This window comes from Chelon labrosus (assembly GCF_963514085.1).
Source record: "Chelon labrosus genome assembly, chromosome: 23".
Lineage (NCBI taxonomy): Eukaryota > Metazoa > Chordata > Actinopteri > Mugiliformes > Mugilidae > Chelon > Chelon labrosus.
In genome coordinates, this window is record NC_140356.1 from 18,707,391 (window position 1) to 18,726,898 (window position 19,508).

General features: G+C 47.1%; 1 protein-coding gene across 3 annotated transcripts in view; it reads left to right on the forward strand.

The window, feature by feature from the left end:
* Positions 1-905: 905 nt before the first annotated feature.
* Positions 906-19,508, forward strand: part of celf2 (cugbp, Elav-like family member 2) — a 206,192-nt gene continuing 187,589 nt past the window's right edge. For all 3 annotated transcript variants that reach the window (XM_084573498.1, XM_084573499.1, XM_084573501.1), the window contains exon 1: positions 906-1,064. In XM_084573498.1, coding sequence (XP_084429624.1) covers positions 1,012-1,064 — 53 coding nt within the window. In that variant the 5' untranslated portion in view covers positions 906-1,011. The remainder of the gene's footprint in view (positions 1,065-19,508) is intronic.

Consider the following 19,508-nt stretch of genomic DNA (forward strand, 5'->3'; position numbering starts at 1 on the left):
CATGTCGAAAGGGGAGGGGAGAAGAGAGAGAAAGAAAGAGAGAAAGAGAGAGAGAGAGAGGGAAAACAACAGTTATCAACAGGATGTGGTGGTGTCAGACAGGAAGTCAGCGCTGAGGGGGGGGGGGGGGGTGCTGTGCAGAGATCGAGATGCTCTGCAGGGGTGTGCTGGTGCCTCGAACACATTTCACAACACTCCTCTGTCAATTAGATCTCAGCTGCAAAGCGTTTGGTTTGGCAAACGGCGTCTGGCCGCTGCAGAGGAAACGCTCAAGCTGGGGTCGCTTCTTTACGGCTCAGATGTAGGCAAATGTAAAAGAAAAAAAAGGTGGAACTACGGTCGTTTATTCTCGCATGAACTACTTTCTTTTTTTCTTTTTTCTTTGGAGGCAGCAGGTGGAAGATTTCATGTGCTCTTAAAGCAACAGGTCACGCTGTCAGAAGCGGAATTTGCCACCAGGGGACTTGACTCAAAAGATGGTTTTTATTGCAACTTGGGTAAAAATCAAATGTATCTCCAACTTAAGCCTAAAAACTGAAACCAAACATTGTTTTTTTTTTTACAGTGTAAAGTCCTAAAAAAAAAAAAAAGAAAAAAGGTGTCTAATCTGTGACCCTTGCTTTATTTATCAAAAGAATAAATAAAAACAACAAAAAACCAGATGAGTGAATGAGTTTCCCTCCTCTACTGTACATCTCTGCATTTCCAGCAGCAGCCTGTCTGATAGAAGGAACGGAGGAAGCTCGGAGACGCGTCTGCAGAGCGCAGGCTTTGTACAGGAGGGGGCGGAGAGAGAGAGAGAGAGAGAAAGGGAGAGAGAGAGAAAGAGAGAGAGAGAGAGAGAGAGAGAGCTGTGACAGCGCTCATCACCCACTGAACAACCAGGACGGGTTGCATCCGAGCAATCGCTGTCATTCGCAGACGGAGTTTACAGCCCTTTGCGCCGCTTTTTCTTTCGATCTTTTTCTGCCGCACCCCCTCCCTCTCCCGGTGCTGCCCAGCCAGTCGACCATGGTTTCTATAATTTCAGACCTGGACCCCCTGAAAAGCTGGAACGTGTTAAGGTAAGCTTGCCCGGTCCGTTTCTCCACAGCCTCGCCATTGTGAACGGGGTGACAGCAGAGAGAGAGAGAGAGAGAGAACGAAAGAGAGAGAGTGAGAGAGAGAGAGAGAGAGAGAGAGGGGACGGAGACAGAAGTGCGATGTCTTTTTTTTTTTTTTTTTTGGTTGTTTTTTGGGGGGTTGTTTTGGAAGAAAATAAGGGTGGGACGCGGCGCATGAGGCAGGAGGGTCGCCGCCTTCTGAGCCGTGCTCGTGGCGCCGCGGTGCGTAATTACGCACGGTTTTTATCGCCTCTCGGCTGTAATCGGCTGCGAGTGCGGCGCTCTCTCCACTTTTTGAGCTCCTCTTCCTCTTCTCCGTCCGCGCTGTCATGAGGCTGACGCATGCAAGCTGCTGTGTCCGCGTGCATCTCATTAACCTCTGGTGTTGCCCCCTCACGGCGCCTCATCACCACCGCCATCATTCCCAAACTTCGTCCGCTCCAGCCTGGAAGTAAGAATAACACTCATATATCACCCCCCCTCCACCTCCTCCACTACCACCCCCGCCCTCCCCTCTCAACCCCCCCTCCCTCTCCCCCCCACACATGCTGATTTGGCCCCTCCAAATGTTGAGGAGCCTGCCGCTGCCAGAAGAAGTACGCCCCTCCAGGAATTTATCTTGAAACATTTACTCATGGCTGATTGCCCGCTCCAGCGCTTTTAGAGAACATTAAATTTTATCTCCAGAGCTGCAAAACATGTTTTCCTCCCGGCGCTGCCGCTCCAGCGACGCAGCCGTTTATTTCTCGGGAGGCGGCCCCCCTACCTCCCTGATACAAATTTGACGTTTGATTCACCGAGCCTCCCGTGAGGTCAAAGGTGAAACTTCTCCTGCTCCCCCTGGCTCGGCTGAGCGCGCTCTCCTTTTTGTCAAACAGCTATTAGACTCATAGGCAGGACACGGGGCTCTATCTCAGACCTGCAAATCACTCTGAATACATTCACTGTCATTAAGCATCTCAGCAGAAAAGCCTATGAATTTAAAAGCTGGAATTTAAAAGGCCTTGTCCCTGAATATTTCAGCCATTTGATAAATAAGTCATTATTCCCTCGACAGACTGCAGCAGCGGGGGCTATCGCAAATTCTATTTTAGAGCCGGAGAGAGGAGACAGAACCCTCAAGACCCTCAAATTATTCTTTTAATGCTGCCTCTCCCCTCTTTTATCATTTTTATCCCCCCGCTGCCCTCCATCCCACCATCATTATCCCCAAATCCAAAATAGAAAATGACTGGAGTAATGTAGAGCAGGCATATTTCGGTGGACCGCTGATGGACAAAGAGGAGGGGGGGGGGCTAAATGATGTCATTTCCAAACAAGCAGCAGCAGCGATGACCATTCAGACGGAGAAATAGGGCATGCAGCTGACCCGACACTCACTCAGAAATAGCCGCGGCAGAGAGTTTCTCTGCGGACGCGCTCTCTCTCCCTCTCTGCCTCTCTTTCTCCTCTCGGCTCGGTCTATTTGCTGAACGGGGACAGATCTCTGGGCAGCGCCGGGGATGTCGCTTTTAGCTCATCTGCGTTATTAATTGACACCTCGGCCTCGCGGCGGCCATGTTTGCTCAACAGGTGAAGAGTCGAAGGTCGGTGGGGGTTTCAGATGGACAAATATTATGCAAACTCTCAGGAAATTTCATTTTCACCGTGCTCCCCCTTATGAAAGGAGAGATGAACGAGGAAAAGAAGGAAGGAAGGGAAGAAGCATAGGAGCATTTCCCTCCCCTCTGTCTCTTGACTCTTCCCTTTATTAAACCTTTGTTCTTCCAGATTAGAGGCAGGAGCAGCTGTCCCTCTCCAAAGACGACGCATCTTAATAAAGAGCGGCTTACCGCCGGCCCGTCGCTCGCCCTCTCTCGGGGTCTCACACACTTTCTCTCGCTGGCGGCCGGGAAACGCGCTCCTCAACCGGCTGCGATAATGAAGCACCTCGGCGGCGTATCTCGGCGTCGTCCTCTCCCTAATGAGACTCACCTCCGTCACTCTCAGACTCGTAAACAACCAGACGCTGGCTCTGTGTCTTTTCTCGTTGTTGCCGCTGATGAGAAGAAGCCGCGAGCCTTCGCTTAGTTCGTTAAATTTTGTGACGCTGCAGCCGTTAAATCTGAACGAACGGCTTTGGAAGCAAAAGTGCTGGAGCAGATAGAAAGAGGAAGAAGAAGAAGAGACCTCGCCGCTGTCTGTAACACACTTAGACAGCACGATATGCACATTAGCACAATTAGCTGATTAATGCGGCTCTGCGGAATTAAATTTCGCTTAAATTCAATACGGGGTTAAGGCGAGTGACAAATGTGTGTGTGTGTGTGTGCACGCTCCGCACGTTTAAGACGAGTGTTATCTGATCATCAGCAGGGCGTGTCTGCTCTGCTGCATCCACTATCTCCCTCGACATCATATACACTGTGTCAGCATGCACACACACACACACACACACACATATACAACACAGACAGCGCTCGGTGCATGGATGCTAGAAATCCGTCCGCGCTTCTCACTGTGCACGTCACATATCTGAAGTGCAGTTCAGTTATTCCATAATGAGAAACAGCATGCATATTAATTCCATCTGATTACATCCAGCTACCACAAACACACACACACACACACACACACACACACACACAAAGACGAGGTGTGTTCTGTATTCAATTACGGAGGGGAGAGCTCGGTTTTTATTCTATTACCATCTGGGTAAATCGTTGCTGGATCCTCACAGACAGGAAGTCAGAGATCCTTTTTAAACTTCGAGGTTAAGTTTGTTTTCGGCGCTAATTTGAAAACGAGTCTTCTCTGCAGCACTCCGTTCTGCCACCCGGTCGTCTGAGGGAGGTCCTCTCACAGGTGCGCCCCGTCCCGCAGCCGAGGAGGGAAGCGAGAGAGTTTAAAGCGTGACCTTTGACCCCGGCATGTTGGTTTTAATTAATCCACTTAAAGAGTTGAGTCCGCTTGCATTACGCGTCGCTTTATGTCCCGCCGGACCGGGAGGAGAGGCGCAAATCCATCTGCCTAATTACCAAGACCGCTGTTTGAGTCTTTAAATCCCCTCTGATAGAGTGTGTGTGTGTGTGTGTGTGTGTTCCATCTATACCCTCTCCAGCATCCAGGATTATAACTGGTTTTAGCTAAAGCGTCACAGAGGAAACATTTCGCAAAAGGCAGCAGATATTTTTAAACACGAGCAGAAACCGGGGGAATCGAGCGTCTTCGCTTCGGCCTCGCTGTTCCGTCGAGACGAGGACAGCCTCCTGCTCCGGTCTGCTCCACGGACGCCGCCGAACTTGACGCACGTCGAGCGATGACGTGCGATTCGGTCACGTGACTGACGTCCTAACGAGCTATTTCCAGGGCCTTCCTCCGGGGGTGGGGGGGTCGACGTGCACCGGGTCAGAGAAAGCGCCTCTCGCGGTTCAGGTAGATGACGGAGCTCGATGATCGGAATGAGGCGAGCGGCTTTGCGGTGGCGTTTCCTTTTCCAGCTGTTTTATGTTCCCCCTCATTTTATGTTTTTATTTGGAAAGTAAAGACACTTTTTTTGGATCATGTTTACTGTATTTAAGTGGAGTTTCAGTTCCGTCTGGACTTTTTTTTTTTTTGCCAGAAAAAGTGGAGACAGCGGCGCGTCAAGTTCAAATGAAAGCGGGGAGGAGGGCTTGACGTGCTGCGGGGGCGGGCTCCGAATTCACCCCGCCGCTCTCCGCTCAGCTGTCAGTCGAGGCTTTGTCGCGGAGAGGAACAATACGGCGCTCGGCGTCTTGAGTGACGGAGGCGGACGGGGCGGGCAGGAAAGGAGAAGGAAGGGAGAAGGAAGGGGAGGGAGGGCCGAGCTCCTCAGAAGCCCCCCCTCTCAACCCTCCAACCCCCTTGGAATCAGCAAGAGATAATTACACAGTGGAGGCAGGAGTGCGTCACCAGAAACACAAAAGAGACGGAGGGGAAAAAAAAGAGGACAGAGAGGGGAAGGTGACTGGAGAAGGAGCAGGAAGGTCTAGAAATGTGAAGGAGGGAGTAGATAAGGCTCCTCTAGGTGTGTGTCGCAACATCCTGAGAATTGAAGATGCTGAACGCTCATAATCTCGGCCGCGGTGGAGGAATCTGTGGTCAAAAAAAAATGTGTTTTCCTCGAGATAATTATACAGTTGAGGCAGGAGTGCGTTACAAGGATGACAGAGAGGGAAGGTGACTGGAAAAAAAGCTGCAGAGAAGAGTAGATGGACTCCTCTAGGTGTGTGTCGACAGATTAATCCTGCAATTCCAGATGCGAAATGTCCACAAATTTGCAGTGAAATAATAATTTTTTTCTCTACGTAATCGTATCGTTGCGGCGAGAGCGCGTTAGAGGGAAGGTGACTGGAAAAAGCCGCAGAGAAAATGAAGTAAAGGATAGCTGAGACTCCTTCTGGGTGTGTGTCGTCACATAAATGTACGTTTCATTAAAACAAAAAACGAATTTAAGTTGCTAAACGTTTTTTTTTTTTTAACACACACAAAAACAGAGCTTTCCACACTAACTGGACGGATTAAACATTTAAAACACACATCAAAACGTGTAAGAGTTGCTCCCGTGCGTCCTTCCCCGCCGCCAAAGCCTGAGTATTGTTCTGCTTTTACAAGGCTGCATCACTCTGAGGCTTTTAAACAGCGTGTTCGCAGGTTGCACAGTGTGTGTGTGTGTGTGTGTGTGTTGGTGTGTGTGTGTGTGTGTGTGTGTGTGTGTGTGTTGACTCTCTGTTCCCGTCCCGTCCTCTGCATTTGTTGCCGGATTCGTGCAAGGCGTACGCCTCGTTTGATTCCTTCCTAAAGTAAGATTACCTACCGCAGGCTTGCAGATCACACACAAACACACACACAAACACAAAAAACACACACGCACACACACACACCCACACACACACAGAGGACAATGCCTGCACCTTTAATGTTATTTTTGACTAAAACAAGTGTCGCTGCCTGTCATGGAATATGCAGGAGCTCGCTTCTTTTTTCTTTTTCGTTTCCTCCCAACAAAGATCAGCTTAGTCAACAGCAGCCGCGGGGATTTAAAGCACGACTGTAACACACACCTCACATGACGCGCGCCTCGTGCTGCTCGCCTTGTTTTTCGTGTTGCGGTTTCCAGCGCTTAAATAATTTTCAGGCTGGTTGAAGGGATGGTAGTGGCGGGTTACGGCTGATGAGAATCAATGGAAATCTTCTCAAGTGATGGACGGACAGCTGTGAGTGTGTGTGTGTGTGTGTTTGCAGATAACGTGTAATCAGACGGCATGAGCCAGTACCTGTCGTCTTTTCTTTCCTTTCTATTTTTCTGGGTCATTTTTTCTTTCGTTGTCTTTTTTTTTGTGCAACAGACCTTTTTTATTTTATTTTTTTTCCTTTTAAGAGTCCAGTTTCCATTAATTTCACTGTTGCAGCTTTTACATTTATGCACGCACACACACGAACACGCATTTAAATCTTTTGGGGCCCCTTGGAGATGGCCCCAACATGGCTACCTTTTGTCATATTTTGCAATGACAGTCATAAACCCAATTAAACCTATGAAGGCCGTAGAGTGCATCTACAATAAGGGCCTCTTATTTTAAAATCAAGTCTTAACAGGTTTTAACTAGATTAATCGCATTAATCGCGATTAATCGCATGATTTTCATAATTAAAATGCGATTAAATGCAAATTAATCACATAGTGTTTTAAATTAAGGAGATGTATTTTAAGTTTTTATTACTCTTGTCAACACAGGAGCAGGCAAATATGCTCGTTTTATGCAAATGTGTGTCACTAATGCTGCAACAAACCAAAACAATGACAGAATATCGTTGTCCAGGCGTCTCCGTAACTTTGACTTGATTTTTTTATCCACTTGTTTTCTTCTTCTTCTGCTTCTTTTGGGATTCTACGGGCTGCAGGGTAAAATTATTTACCACCACCGCACTTTGGATTCTGCTTGCTTTTCACAGCTGCTTCGATCATTTTCACAATCTGTCAATAGATTAATTGATCTAATCGCGATTAATTCTTAATTTGGCAATTTCGACACTGAAAGGAATTTTCCTTTGACAGTTTTAATCGTCAAAAAGGGAGCCTCTGTGTTGGTATTCCATAAAAAAATTGGCCCCCGCAACTTCATAAAAACAACACACTGGCCCAAAGTGACAAATCTGTTTAATAATGCGCCACCTGGAGCACATCTCTCTTTCTCTTTCACTAACCCCCCCACCCCACCCACACACACTCCTTCCCTCTCTCCTTCGCAGGCTCCCACTCTCTCTCTCTAATCATTCCCTCAGGCTGTGTTTTAGTGCCGTACTCTGTTACAGTCTTATTCTCAAAGGTGCTGCTGCCATGTGCACCGCGGCCGGGGCCCATAAAGAAGCTTTAAACCTGCGCCCGAGTGTTTCCCCCCAGCGACACACAACTGTCTCCACGAGAGAGAAAGAGACACAGGAAGTAGACTCCACCGTTTCTTTATTTTTTTATGTTTATATATATATATATTTATACATAAAAACTTCACAGTCCTGGATCTTTAGATTCCTCCTCCTCCTCGCAGTGATCATCACATAAGTTGGAGGGGGAGGATAAGAAGAAGACGAAGAGGGAGATAAAGGGAGGGGGGTAAAATAGATCTTGTCTGAATAAATAAACACCTCTTCCCTGCGACCAAAACCAAAAAATGCTTAGCGGAGTCGTGGAACAGCCAGGGAGGATGAGGTGGTGGGGGTGAGGGGGGGAGAGAAGGTGAGAGTCAGCGAAGGAAAGAATAACATTGGCAGGCTGCCTGGTTTAAAGTGGGAGAAAAAAAAAAGAAAAAGGAAGCGACCTCTTTGTGTGTGTGTGACTGATGGATGCGCCGAGAGTGAAGCCAAAAAAACGAGGCAGAAAAAGTGAAGACAATGCGTGACCGCGGGGTGGGGGTGGGGGGGGGGGGGGATAAAAGACTCACCAATCGCGGGGAGTTAGTTTTCGTACCAAGAGGTCAGGCTGAAGCTGTGCGGCACCGGAGGCGCTCTGTAAAGAGAATCGTTCCTCCTCTTGTAGATTGACTTTAAAAATAAATAAATAAAAAGCAGCAGCTTCAAATGTCGATGATGGAGATAAAACCATTAAAATGAGGATCATGTGGTCGATCTCTCCTGCAGTCGTAGCCCTCCTCAGAAAGGGAAATTTTATTGTTCCCCGCTCTTACAAAAAGAAAAAGAAATCTGAATGGGGTTTGGCATGAAAAAGGTCAAATTTAAAACATGCTTAATGGCGGTGCAAGAGAAGAAAAAAATAATCGAGCGTCAGCGGCGCCGCTCCGAGAAATAACCGAGCACGCTTTGAGAAAACCCGCGACGGTCACACTGCAAAAAGAGAGAGAGAGAGAGAGAGAAATATGTAGAGAGGATGAGAAGGAGAGCTAATGAATTATGGGTGGCCTGTGAATAGAACGAGAGAGAGAGAGAGAAGTCAGTGCTCTGTCGCTCTTTTCTTCCTCCTGGGTTATGGAAGTGTCACGCTGTGAGTGTTGCCATGCAGATGGTGACCCTGGAGTGTTGCAAGAGGGGAAAAAGGGAAGGAATTAAAAGCAGAGAAAGCTCGAGAGAGAACTAAACGGAGACGGAGACGGGCGGCGGGTTGTTTTGTTTCGTGTTTTTTCAATTAAAACAGAAGAAAACAGGAAGTGAAGCTGATTGACTGCAGACGGTCGACGGGCGGCTTCAATCACGGCGGCCGCCAGCTCTGCCCTCAGATAACCGGCGGTCGTCCAGCGGGGTCCGACGTGGCCCCTCTCGTCCTCCTCCGACGGTTTTTCTGAGCAGGGCTCCAGAGTTGACGGTTGTGCTGAGGAATGAGAAACCGGGGCTCTTGCACAAGTCTCGCATGCAGTGAATTCCATTAACCAGATCACACGCTCGCACATGGTGTTGAAATGGGAGCAGCGCTGCAGGGTGGAGCCCGTATAGCGGGAAGGTTGCATGATGTAACAGCCAGAGCTGATTCGCTCCAGACTCCAGAGTCCATTGTGACGTCTTTGGGAAAGAAAGGAAAACCCCACCGTTTACCAGCTGCTGTTCCTGAAAATGTTTGGTCATTAAACTTTTTTCAGGCCTTTCTGTGGCTTTATTCTGACAGTGGAGAGAGAGAGAGAGAGAGAGAGAGGAAATCAAGGGGGCAGGCTGGAAGTGAACTGGCACCACTGCAGTCAGGGCTGCTGCTTCAGATGAGCAGTCAGGGTCAACTTCTTTACTTTTAAACGTCACAAAAGCGCTGCAGGGTGGTGAAAGAAAGGAAAAACCCCTTTTACCAACCGCTGCTGCAGATATTTGTTCATATTAGAAACTTTTTCAAGTTATTTTCTGGATTTTTTTGGCCCCAATTTTGAAAGCGGAGGGTTAGGGTTGATGCACGGCGTCACAAAAGGAACAGCGCTGCAGGGTGGTGAAAGAAAGGAAAACCACTGTTGACTTAACGCTGCTGCAAATATTTGCATAAGTTATTTTTGGCCTTTTTCATGCCTTTCTTTTGAAAGTTGAGAGAGGAAACAACGGGTTGAGAAAGAAGGTAAAGGGTGAAGGCCGGAATAAGACCTGCACCGCTGCAGACGAATCTACTTCTAAATTTGCTTCTTCAACTTGATGCAATGTCACGCGAGTCGCAGCGCTGCCGGGTGAAGTCCATTTAGCAGTAAAATTGCGATATAACAACCAGGGCTGATTTGCGAGTCATTGTGACATCTGCGTGAAAGAAAGGAAAACCCCAGTTTGTCAGCCGCAGTAAATTAGAAACTTTTTAAAATGTCATTTGGAGTGTCATGGCTTTTTTTTTGATGGTATCAGTGAAGAGAAACAGGAAGTCATGATGGTGAGAGAGAAGGTATGACATGTCGGGAAGGTTTGCAGGTTTGATCGTTCCCCTTGATGTAATGCCTCCTTAGTGGAGAGAGGCAGAAGGTTGATGCAATATGCAGGAAAGGGTGCAGGCTGGAATCAGATCTGTGCCACTGGACTTCTTTACTTTAAAATTTGCTTCTTCAGCTTGTTGTGATGGTCATTCATAGCAAACATTGTGACTAACACATAGATCAGGTCCAGTTAGTCTACCAGTAAGTTGTATCTGTCAAACCCCAGAGAGCATGGAGCACAGTTGTCTAAGAATACTCCTCATTTTAGAAAGTAAAGAAGCCCTGGAGTTGTGTGATTACGGCTTTAGACATGACATTTAAGACATGGAGCATAGCAGCAGTCTCAAACGTCTCACAGAGTCTTCGTAATTCTTAATTTCCAAGACCTGAACTTGGAGTCCCAGTTGTGTCATGTCCAAACTGTCCTTAACGGATCAGTACAACCTGTTCCCAATGAACAAGTTAGGATCGGCGTCCAATTCAGACCAAGTTACTTAGGTTTCGTTTATTTATTTTGCTTTTCATTGACTCTGCTTCAGAACGGGTCCCCGGAGAAGAAGCTCTAATTTGGGCCGAGCGCTGAAACCTGCGTTTGCATCGGCGCCTCCATTCAGTCGAGTCGTTATCGGACGTTTCTCCGACTAAACGCTGCAAAAGAGAAACCAGTTTTCTGGCAAATATGACCTCTCTGATAGTTGCGTCCTTGCCTTTGAAGCAACTCTGGGAATTTGTAGTTAATTTGCAGTTGGAGCATTATTTCTACAAGCTCATTCGTATAGATTTCAGGTTTAAACTTGCAGGATTTTGAGGTGCAACAAAAACAGTTCTGCTTTCCTTTTGCACAGCGTTGCACAACAGGCTTCTCATCCACTCCTGCATCCTTGCACACATCTCCCTCTCCTCAATGTGAACGCCCGTCACCTGCATGTACACCCATAAACGCGCTGACCTGGAACTGAACTGAACTGCCTCAATTAAATAGGATACACAACCTGTTCCCTCTCATGAACACATCGTTTCTTGAATTTAGTTTTGGAAGTTTTAAAGTTTGACTCGTTTTCTTCTTATTGCAATCGGTGGAGCTGGTTCTTTTTTTGATGTTCTAGCTCTGAATTGATGGAGATTTCTCAAAAGGTCATGTTTGAATACAACGGTAATGACTCATGACGATTATAACGTGGTCTAAAAACACCTAATTTAGTTTGTGGAACTTTTGCAGCACAGGTACCGAGCTGACCGGGGTAGCCTTACTCATTATGAGTCCTGTAAATCTTAAAATGACAGCTTGAGAATAAAATTTACTAAACTGTCTGGTACCCATCTACAGTTCTGATAAAGCCTTTGCTACAAACGCATCCATGTGCTTCAACACTGGAGACTTCAGGCTTTCAAAACAGTTTTGAGTCAGCGAAACCCATTTTTACCCAAAAAAGGAAGTGAAAAGGATTACAACATGCATTGTGTCACAGTTCTGTTCTGCCGCCCTCAGACTGGCCGGTTTATGTCCACCTGACTTTGCTATTTACGCCTGTCGAGTGTCTCCGCGCTGTTTAATGCACCGAAAGACATTTTTACCAGAATGAACTTTTACACAGCGGAGAGCGAAATAATAAAACTCCTCACAGCCGCGATGGACGGCTTTTAAAATGAGCACAGAGCTGAAGAAAAGCTTCGCATTTTCTGCATGACAGTGTTGGATTTCAGTGTCACTAAATTCAAAGCTGCGTAGTTTTAAAAGAGCCGGGTTTTCGGAGCATCGAGCACTTCTGCTTGACCTGAACGAATCCGACTTGAAACACTGGATAAAGAGACGGAGGAGGATAGGCGCCGGTTGCTGCAGCTGCAGAAACGGTGTGTGTTTCACGGCGGTGGACTGTTGCTTAATGTTCTGCTCACAGTCGAGGCCCAGAGCCATCCCCGTCATTACATCTCATACTCTCTCTCTCTCTCCCTCTCTCTCTCTCTCTGTGCGTGTGTTTGAGAGCGATGCTTATGTAGTATTTTTACCCCCGCTGAGTTTAGTGTCAGATGTGCTGTAGATACAGTACAAGATGCAACATGAACGACCTACATTCGTTCTCTGGAGACTTTATCGCTAGCTGCGTTGTCGGTGAAAGGCCTGAACCCTCTGGAATTCAACCGCCGGTTTGAAGAAGATTTAAGATTTTAATTCAAGATTTTCTCTGCAACAGTTTTAGTCCTGCAGCCATAACACTTACATGCTTATATGTCATTATCATTAGGTACACTGGTGAAAACTAATGCATTCTACCCCCCCCCCACGACTGATCTAACCTTACGTTCAGTTAAAGGTAACTCAACTGGATGATTATTTTGGAGCATGTACATAGTGGTGCTGTTAACTATTTAGCCTTGCCCACTGATTAAAATAGGGTTGTCAAAATAATAGGAACACAATGAAATTCAGTAGCACTGCAAACCACTACCTCCAAAATGAAAACACAGCTGAGTTAACAGCTCCATCAGTTATTAAACTATTAAACTAGTGCTGGATCCCAGAACCTTCATGAAGCAAAGATTTTATGCAGGAATGTTACATTGGAATGTTTTCCTAATAAACTGGCAAGTGCACAGCATTTATTATGAAGAGCAAGATGTATTTTAATTGCGTCTTTCTTATGCCCAACATGTGACTGGGAATTAGCTTCAGCTATCAACACGTGACCTGTTCTCTCTTTGTTAAATAGAAATAAATAAAGTAAAAGCTTGGAAACCGCCTTGAAGTTCACGGCTTCTCGCACAATATTTGTGCGGGAAAGTTGGTGTGGAGTCGATCCGTTGGCTCGGGCAATTTCTGTTGATCAGCTAGCGTTAGCATGGAAGCTATAGTCCATAGTTGTGTTTTTGTGCACAGAAAAAAAAAAAAACATTATTTATTATCCTGGAAGCCAGAACAACTTCCCCCAACCACAAAATGTTTGTGGCGAAACAAAATGCAGGAACTTTGGGTCTGAGGTCTCTCCGTTAGGGACTGATTGTCTGGGGCCAATCAGATCGTTTTGGATGTGCCTTTATGCGGTGATGGACAGAAAAGCAACAGTGATGTAATCATGCATGTCATCTGAGCGCTGTGGAAGCATAATGAAGCCCAGCCCTAACCCTAACCCTACCCCCCGAACCGTAACCGTAACCAGATGTAAATGAATTAAACTCTCATTTTGTCCCCCGTATGAATCCAATTCCCCAAAACCGTGCGATGAAAATCATGCTCATGCAGCTTGTAGTATATTCATAATTTCATTCCATTTTATTTTTTTTTACATTTTCTTTTCTTCTTTCGTTTTTTTTTATGCCGCAGTTTCAAACAAAGCGCCTTCTGCGTCTTTTGTGCGCCTCTATTTGACATAATCCCGGTGTCTGTTGCCGTGGTTACACTGTCTTAATGTGCCATTGATGTGACTGTACGTATTAAAAGCACCGCTGACTCCCGGCAAAACTTTAAATGTGTTTCTGTGTCTCCCCTCCCCCTCCCCCTGCCCCTGCCCATGCCCCCCCCCCCCCCCCCCCCTCCTTTGTGCGTCAAACAGAGAGCACAAGAGCACTTGTATGAGCAGCTCCGTCACTGAGAGGATTTGCCTGATAGCGGGTTATTTTTCGATTGCTACTGATATCTCGCGTCTTTAATTTTTTAAATTGTGTTTTCTGAAAAGAACTCTCCATCGACGGCGGTGGAAGTGGCGCAGCAAGTGGTCCTGCGCATCAGATCAAATTCAAGGATCAATTCAGGGTGTTTGTTTAAAATATTAATTGAATCAGCACTCGACGGGTAATCAAATCAGATTTATCGCCGTAGTGCTGCGCTCTCGCTCTCGTCTGTGTCGTATCTCGTGGACGTACACACCGGGGGTACGAGGCGATGAGCTCAGCTGCAGGATTATGACAACATTTCATCCGGTCCTCCCTCGACGCCGCGCTTTGGAAGATGACGGTAATTTGGACGAGATGTTTCTAGGCCTTGGGTTGTTTCTCCTTTCCCTCCCTCGCCGACTCCCCCTCCCCCTGGTGCGCCGCCGCAACATTAAAGCAAGACTGGAGCGTGAACGTATGGCCGGCTATTAAATGGCAATCACACACAGAAGAGCTCCTTTATAGACGGAACACATTTCTGCTTAATAGCTCTCGGAGCGGAGTCGTCCAGATATGACATTTCGAGTGAAGGCCCTCTGAAAGCCGGCGTCTATTAAAATCTTTGCAGAAGTCTTTCAATTTGTCAGTTTTCATTTGATGGGGGTCAGAATGAAATCTGGATTGCAACCGGAAATTCTCAGCTTAGTTATGTGATCATGGTTTCAGGAGCCTCTAATGGTGTCATGCACAGTTAACTCGCCGGTACGTTCACCGGGGTTGATGTGGAGGCAGCTCACGGCGGCGCCGGCTTAGCCCAGGAGAAGCGCTGCAATCTGGGGGGAAACCTTGCGAGCCTTGTCTTCTCTGCGTCCTGAGATTACTGCAACCTCTCGCCCCCTAATGGCAGCCCGAGGGTGGAGTTAATGTCATCAGTGGGCCCCCTGCACTTGCCCTTGGGAGCCCCCGCTTCGCCCTGCCCCATTAATTTCAAGTGCTACTCATATCCTCGGCCCCCTTATTCTCCATCTCCCGGCCACCTCCCCTCCCTCCATCATCACCTTGGTGCGCCCAGCCCAATCTCGGCGCTCTCCTGCCTCATTTTGAGCTGTAATTGGACAGGGGTCCCGGGGGGTGTTCGTCAGCACGCCCCAGTGCCTCCCGCCGCATCTCCAGAGTAGAAACGCACCCGGCCATGGTCGATAAGCAGCGCTCCCCGTCAGTCCAACATCCCCCCCACCCACCTTCTGCTAACTTCCAATGGGCAGCATGACCGGGCCTCACTTTAAAACAAGTGTCCCCTAAGAGTCCAAAATAGGCCCGGTGAGCAGCACCAACGCTGAAAACCCTGCACGTTTGGCCTCAGAGAAGACTCAACAAAGACGTCTTATCAAGTCACGAGTTGAGTAAATCTGCAGGAGAAATACTTCGGCCCTCGTTCCAGTGCAATTTATTTAAGGGAATTTTCTGGAATCAAGTTAGATTTTTCTCTTTATCAGCGACCGGTGTTATTCCATCTGAGACGCTGTTGCTTATTTCAAACCTGGAACAAGATGATTCGTTTGAGATGTTTAGAAATCAGCCTCCATATCGTAAAATAACTCAGGCTCCGGCAGGTTTCTGAGAATATGTTGTTTTTTTGTGAGAAAATAAGATTCAATTACAGATAAAAAAAAAAAAAAAGAATAAAACAACTTGATGAGGAAATGTTACGTACATGAGGATATAATCAGACATTAGTGTACGTAATCCCTGTCAGCGTATGTGTCAGTCAGAGCTGCAAGGGCACAACCTCACAATAAATAGGATTCGGGCACTTTTAGACTCCACTGACTGTCCAACAAACACAAGTAGATATCTGACGGTGGTGTGTTTGGATCTCTTCCTGTGCCAGCTTTCCCTCGAGCGGCGTCCACGCTGCTAATCTGTCACATGAGCCCGTCTCAGCAGAGGGCCATGGACAAACGGAGAGCCTGGATAACACCCTAAAAGCTCCCCGTCCCTCTCTTATTGCCCGCGGCTCAGTCCCGGCTATCTCCGATCTCTCTCCTTATCTCCTCTCCTTTATTGCCCCAAAGCTTGACGGACGTTTGGCTGGTTGACGGGGGGAAAAAAAATAAAAAATGGCCCCAAATTGGGTCTGACCCCTTGAGCGCTGGCGGCCGTCGTGTTTGGTGTATACCCGCGGCTCCCCCTCAAGGCGGCCCGGCCCGAGCTGGATTTCTAAGTTGTGATGATGATGATGATGGTTGGAGTTATTTTCCTTTGTCTCGTTCCTTCTGTTCATACCGCCAAGCTCTCAGACGGTCTCAAAACATCCAGGTTTATATAATCGTGCTCACCGCTGACCTGTCCTCTCACCAGCTCCGCAACAATTATATCTGAATACCTGAGATGTGTGTGTGTGTGTGTGCTTGCCTGTTGCCTAGTAAAAAAGAAAAGCTGTGAAAGTGTGTGTCGGGCGCTCTATTGGCATTCGCACGCCAGCGGATGAAAGCGGCGGCGCCGTTAATAATTGAAAGAGTACTTAACGACAGGAGCGCTGCCCTCGCAAGACAGCTTTTAATAACTAGGAAGGTTTCATATTTCTAGTTCTTCTCTTTTTCATCTCAGCCTCGTCCCCACCGCCGCCCCCGCCTCCGCCTCCGCCGCCTCCTCCTCACCCCGCCCCGACTACCTCCTCCCGCCAGCTCCTCTCTTCTTCTGTAGAAGCTATTCAGCAGCAAAGGAACGCCGCTGAAGAAGCTTTCGTCTGTCTTTTAAAAACACAACAGAAGAAAAGGTGTACGTGTCTCCGTGTGTGTGTGTTTAGACCATTAAAGTGAGACACATTGTGCAGGAATGGATAGCGCACGCTGCCTATTGACGGGAAAGTCTTATTTATTGCGTCTTCCGCATTAGCCCTCTGTCCCCGCTGTCTAGTTGAGAGATATGTATTTGTTTATGGAGGCGCTCCGTCTCTGCTCTTAATGCGCTCACCGCTCACCCTCATTAATTCGCTTGATGGTCTTTGATTTGCCGGGCATCACTAAGTCGCATTAAGAAATGTATTTCGCAGCTCTTACTTAACGACGCTTCCAGAACCAACGCAATTAAATGCACATTTAAATGCTCGAGGTTTCCCTCTAAATTCATGAGAGGAGACAGGCGCTTGATTAGCGCCCCACAGAAAAAAAATTAAGCAGCCGGGGGAAGGTGATGCGGAGGTATTTTATTTTTTTTGGTGAATGGCACCTTGTTTAGCGCGCTTTTCTTTTTTGATAGCATGGCACTCATCCTGTTACAGGAAGCTAATACAGCATTTGCCGTCGTATTTTTTGTTTGGAAAACGTGACTAATCGTCCTCCAGTAGGTTGTACTAAACACGATTTTCAGAAAATATTCACTTATGCATTTACTTGATTTATTTAAAAATGATTAGTTCACACGAATAAGACAAACATATTTCCATTCACCTCTCGTAAAGCCATGTCAGTACTGAAATGACATTTTATGCTATCTGCCATTTCAGAATCAATGTCATGGTTGCTCTGGTTGTTATACAGATCTCATTGGGAACACTTTCTTCACCGGATAGTTGTTCCCCTAGAAAAACACTGACAGTGACGACTTGTGGCTTATTCATTCATGACCCTTGTCTCCAAACCTGGACCAAAGAAAACCTCAAACTGGCGTCTCGATTCTGCCACCAGCAGTGATGTAATTTGGATGACCCCTCAAAGTCTTGCTTAGATTTGCCATCTGCTAGGCAGAAAAACACCACTGAGACATCCACAGTGTTTCTGAAGGCTTGACACTGACGTGGACTCAGCCAAAACATTGTGACCACTCATAGATGAAGAGAGGAACACGTTGTATGAGTGGTACATTAGCCAGATGGCTTGTTACGCAGAACCATCTGGGACGTGAGGATTGGAAACAGTTCGGCGAGGCCAGTTCTTGGCAGGTTATTGGATGAGTCATCTGTCTGTCACCGTCTTAAGTTCAACCAACAGAGGAAACGCAACAAGATGTAGTCTTAGGATCTTTGAAAGCTAGCAAGGAGCCAGAGTAGCTACAGTGGCTAAGTAGACACGCCCATAGATAGCGGCAGGATGCCAACTGGTCTGCATGACAAGCACATTGTTTGAGGCTTTGTATCGTTGTGTAATCTTGTGATCTCCCAAATTTCACGAGAATCCAGCTGCCTCGCAAGGTAAGTGATACATTACATGGGAAGTGAGTGAGTCCTCAGCAGCTTTGTCCAGTAAATCTTAAATTCCTGTCATCGTGGTTGGAGCTACTTCCCTACAACAAGACTTGTGAGAGACAAACCATGTTTTCTAGGGCGCAGCATTCAGGACTTTAAGGATTTGCTGTCAGTTTCATAGTAGCGTGTACCACAGAGGACCTTGAGAGGTGTTGTAGAGTCCAAACCTTGGCTGGTATGACCTGTTTTGAGTTTTATTCAAAACACCTGCAGTGTATGTGGAGTGGTTAGTCTTTTGCCTCTTGGCGTAAGTGTGGTAAACCTTCTGTGAAGTTGATTTAACTTTAATCCGCCACTGGAGGCTGCTCCTCAACGCTCATGTACTCTCATTCAATGTGTTTAGCACTTACAACATGACATTCAGTGCTCATGGTTATACTACACAAAAAAAAGCCACTCCTTTGTGTGTATACAAACACTGCTAAGTGAACAGCTCAGTGTATATGCAGACGTTAACACTCTTTTTCCATCCAATCCGTCTCTCGTGATTGGATTTTTTTTTCCCTCCCATCAATTTGTACTCACTCATCTCATTTGCATGTGTCCATACCTCTTGAGCTCTGCCGCTGAATGGGCCTAATTGAATAGTTGATCACATATTAATCTAATTAGTGTGGTTCAGTCGTGGTCATTGTGTGCTGAATTCATTTCTTCTGTCTTGTTATTGTGTTCTCTCAGGCCACAGGCTGTCGTTGGCCCCAGATGGTTTACCACAGCTAGCGCTGCTGATTTAACTGGGAGCTTCTCCCTTTGTCTCTGGATCAGGCCTCCATGCTGCACTCTGATCACGGCTGTGACAGAGACAGACAGAGGAAGAGGGGAAACAAGGCATCAAGAGGGGAGTGTGGAAAAAAAATATTAGGGAGAAAAGGAAGAAAGAAAGAGGCAGAGAAAGATAGGACCATTACCGTTGAGAGTGATCATCACCATATCTGAGTTTTCCATGAAAAGGCAACAAGTGGAGCCTAATGGGAAATATGCAGATGTATGCAAATGTGTGTTGGATGGGTCGCCCAGAGGCCCACTGGGAGATTAAAGCTCTTTGGGATGGAGAGGGCTGTGGAGGAGACGAGCACTACGAGCTCAATGCGGCAGTATTAAACAGACAAACCAGCCTTGGACGAATTTTAGGCCTTGTTGTCGAGCTCATTGTCATTAATCTCCCAAATGGATTCATGCTGATGGCAGCACTCCACACTGATCTGTCAAAGCGTATTGGTAGCCAGTGAAGTGATCCATGAGCGACATGTTTAATTTGATCGTATCTCCGCAAAGGTGGAAGCCTGGATCTTTCATTGTCGTTCTATTGTTTGGGATGTGGTTACTTTTCTCCAGACAAGGCCCCTGCAGGGTCTTCTGTGTGGATTTGATGGATGAGATCCCAGGGCCGCTATTTCACACCCTCTCGCAGGTTGATCGTCTCAAAATGACTCCAGCGGAAAGACAATGAGACGGAGAGGAGAGGCAGAGGCAGTAAGGACTTTACCCTCAAGCTCTCCGCCATTCACGCTCCGCTTCCACGTTTGATCCTCGGCAGTCTCTCAGCCCGAGACTGTAGCTGCTGCTGTGATGGATGTGTAGCTGAGAGAGTCACAGATGTTTTACAGACCGAGTATGAATGGGTTGAGATATTTCAAGCATCCCGGGGTTACAGAAGTAACCCTGAATGTCTTGGAAATATAGAGGCAA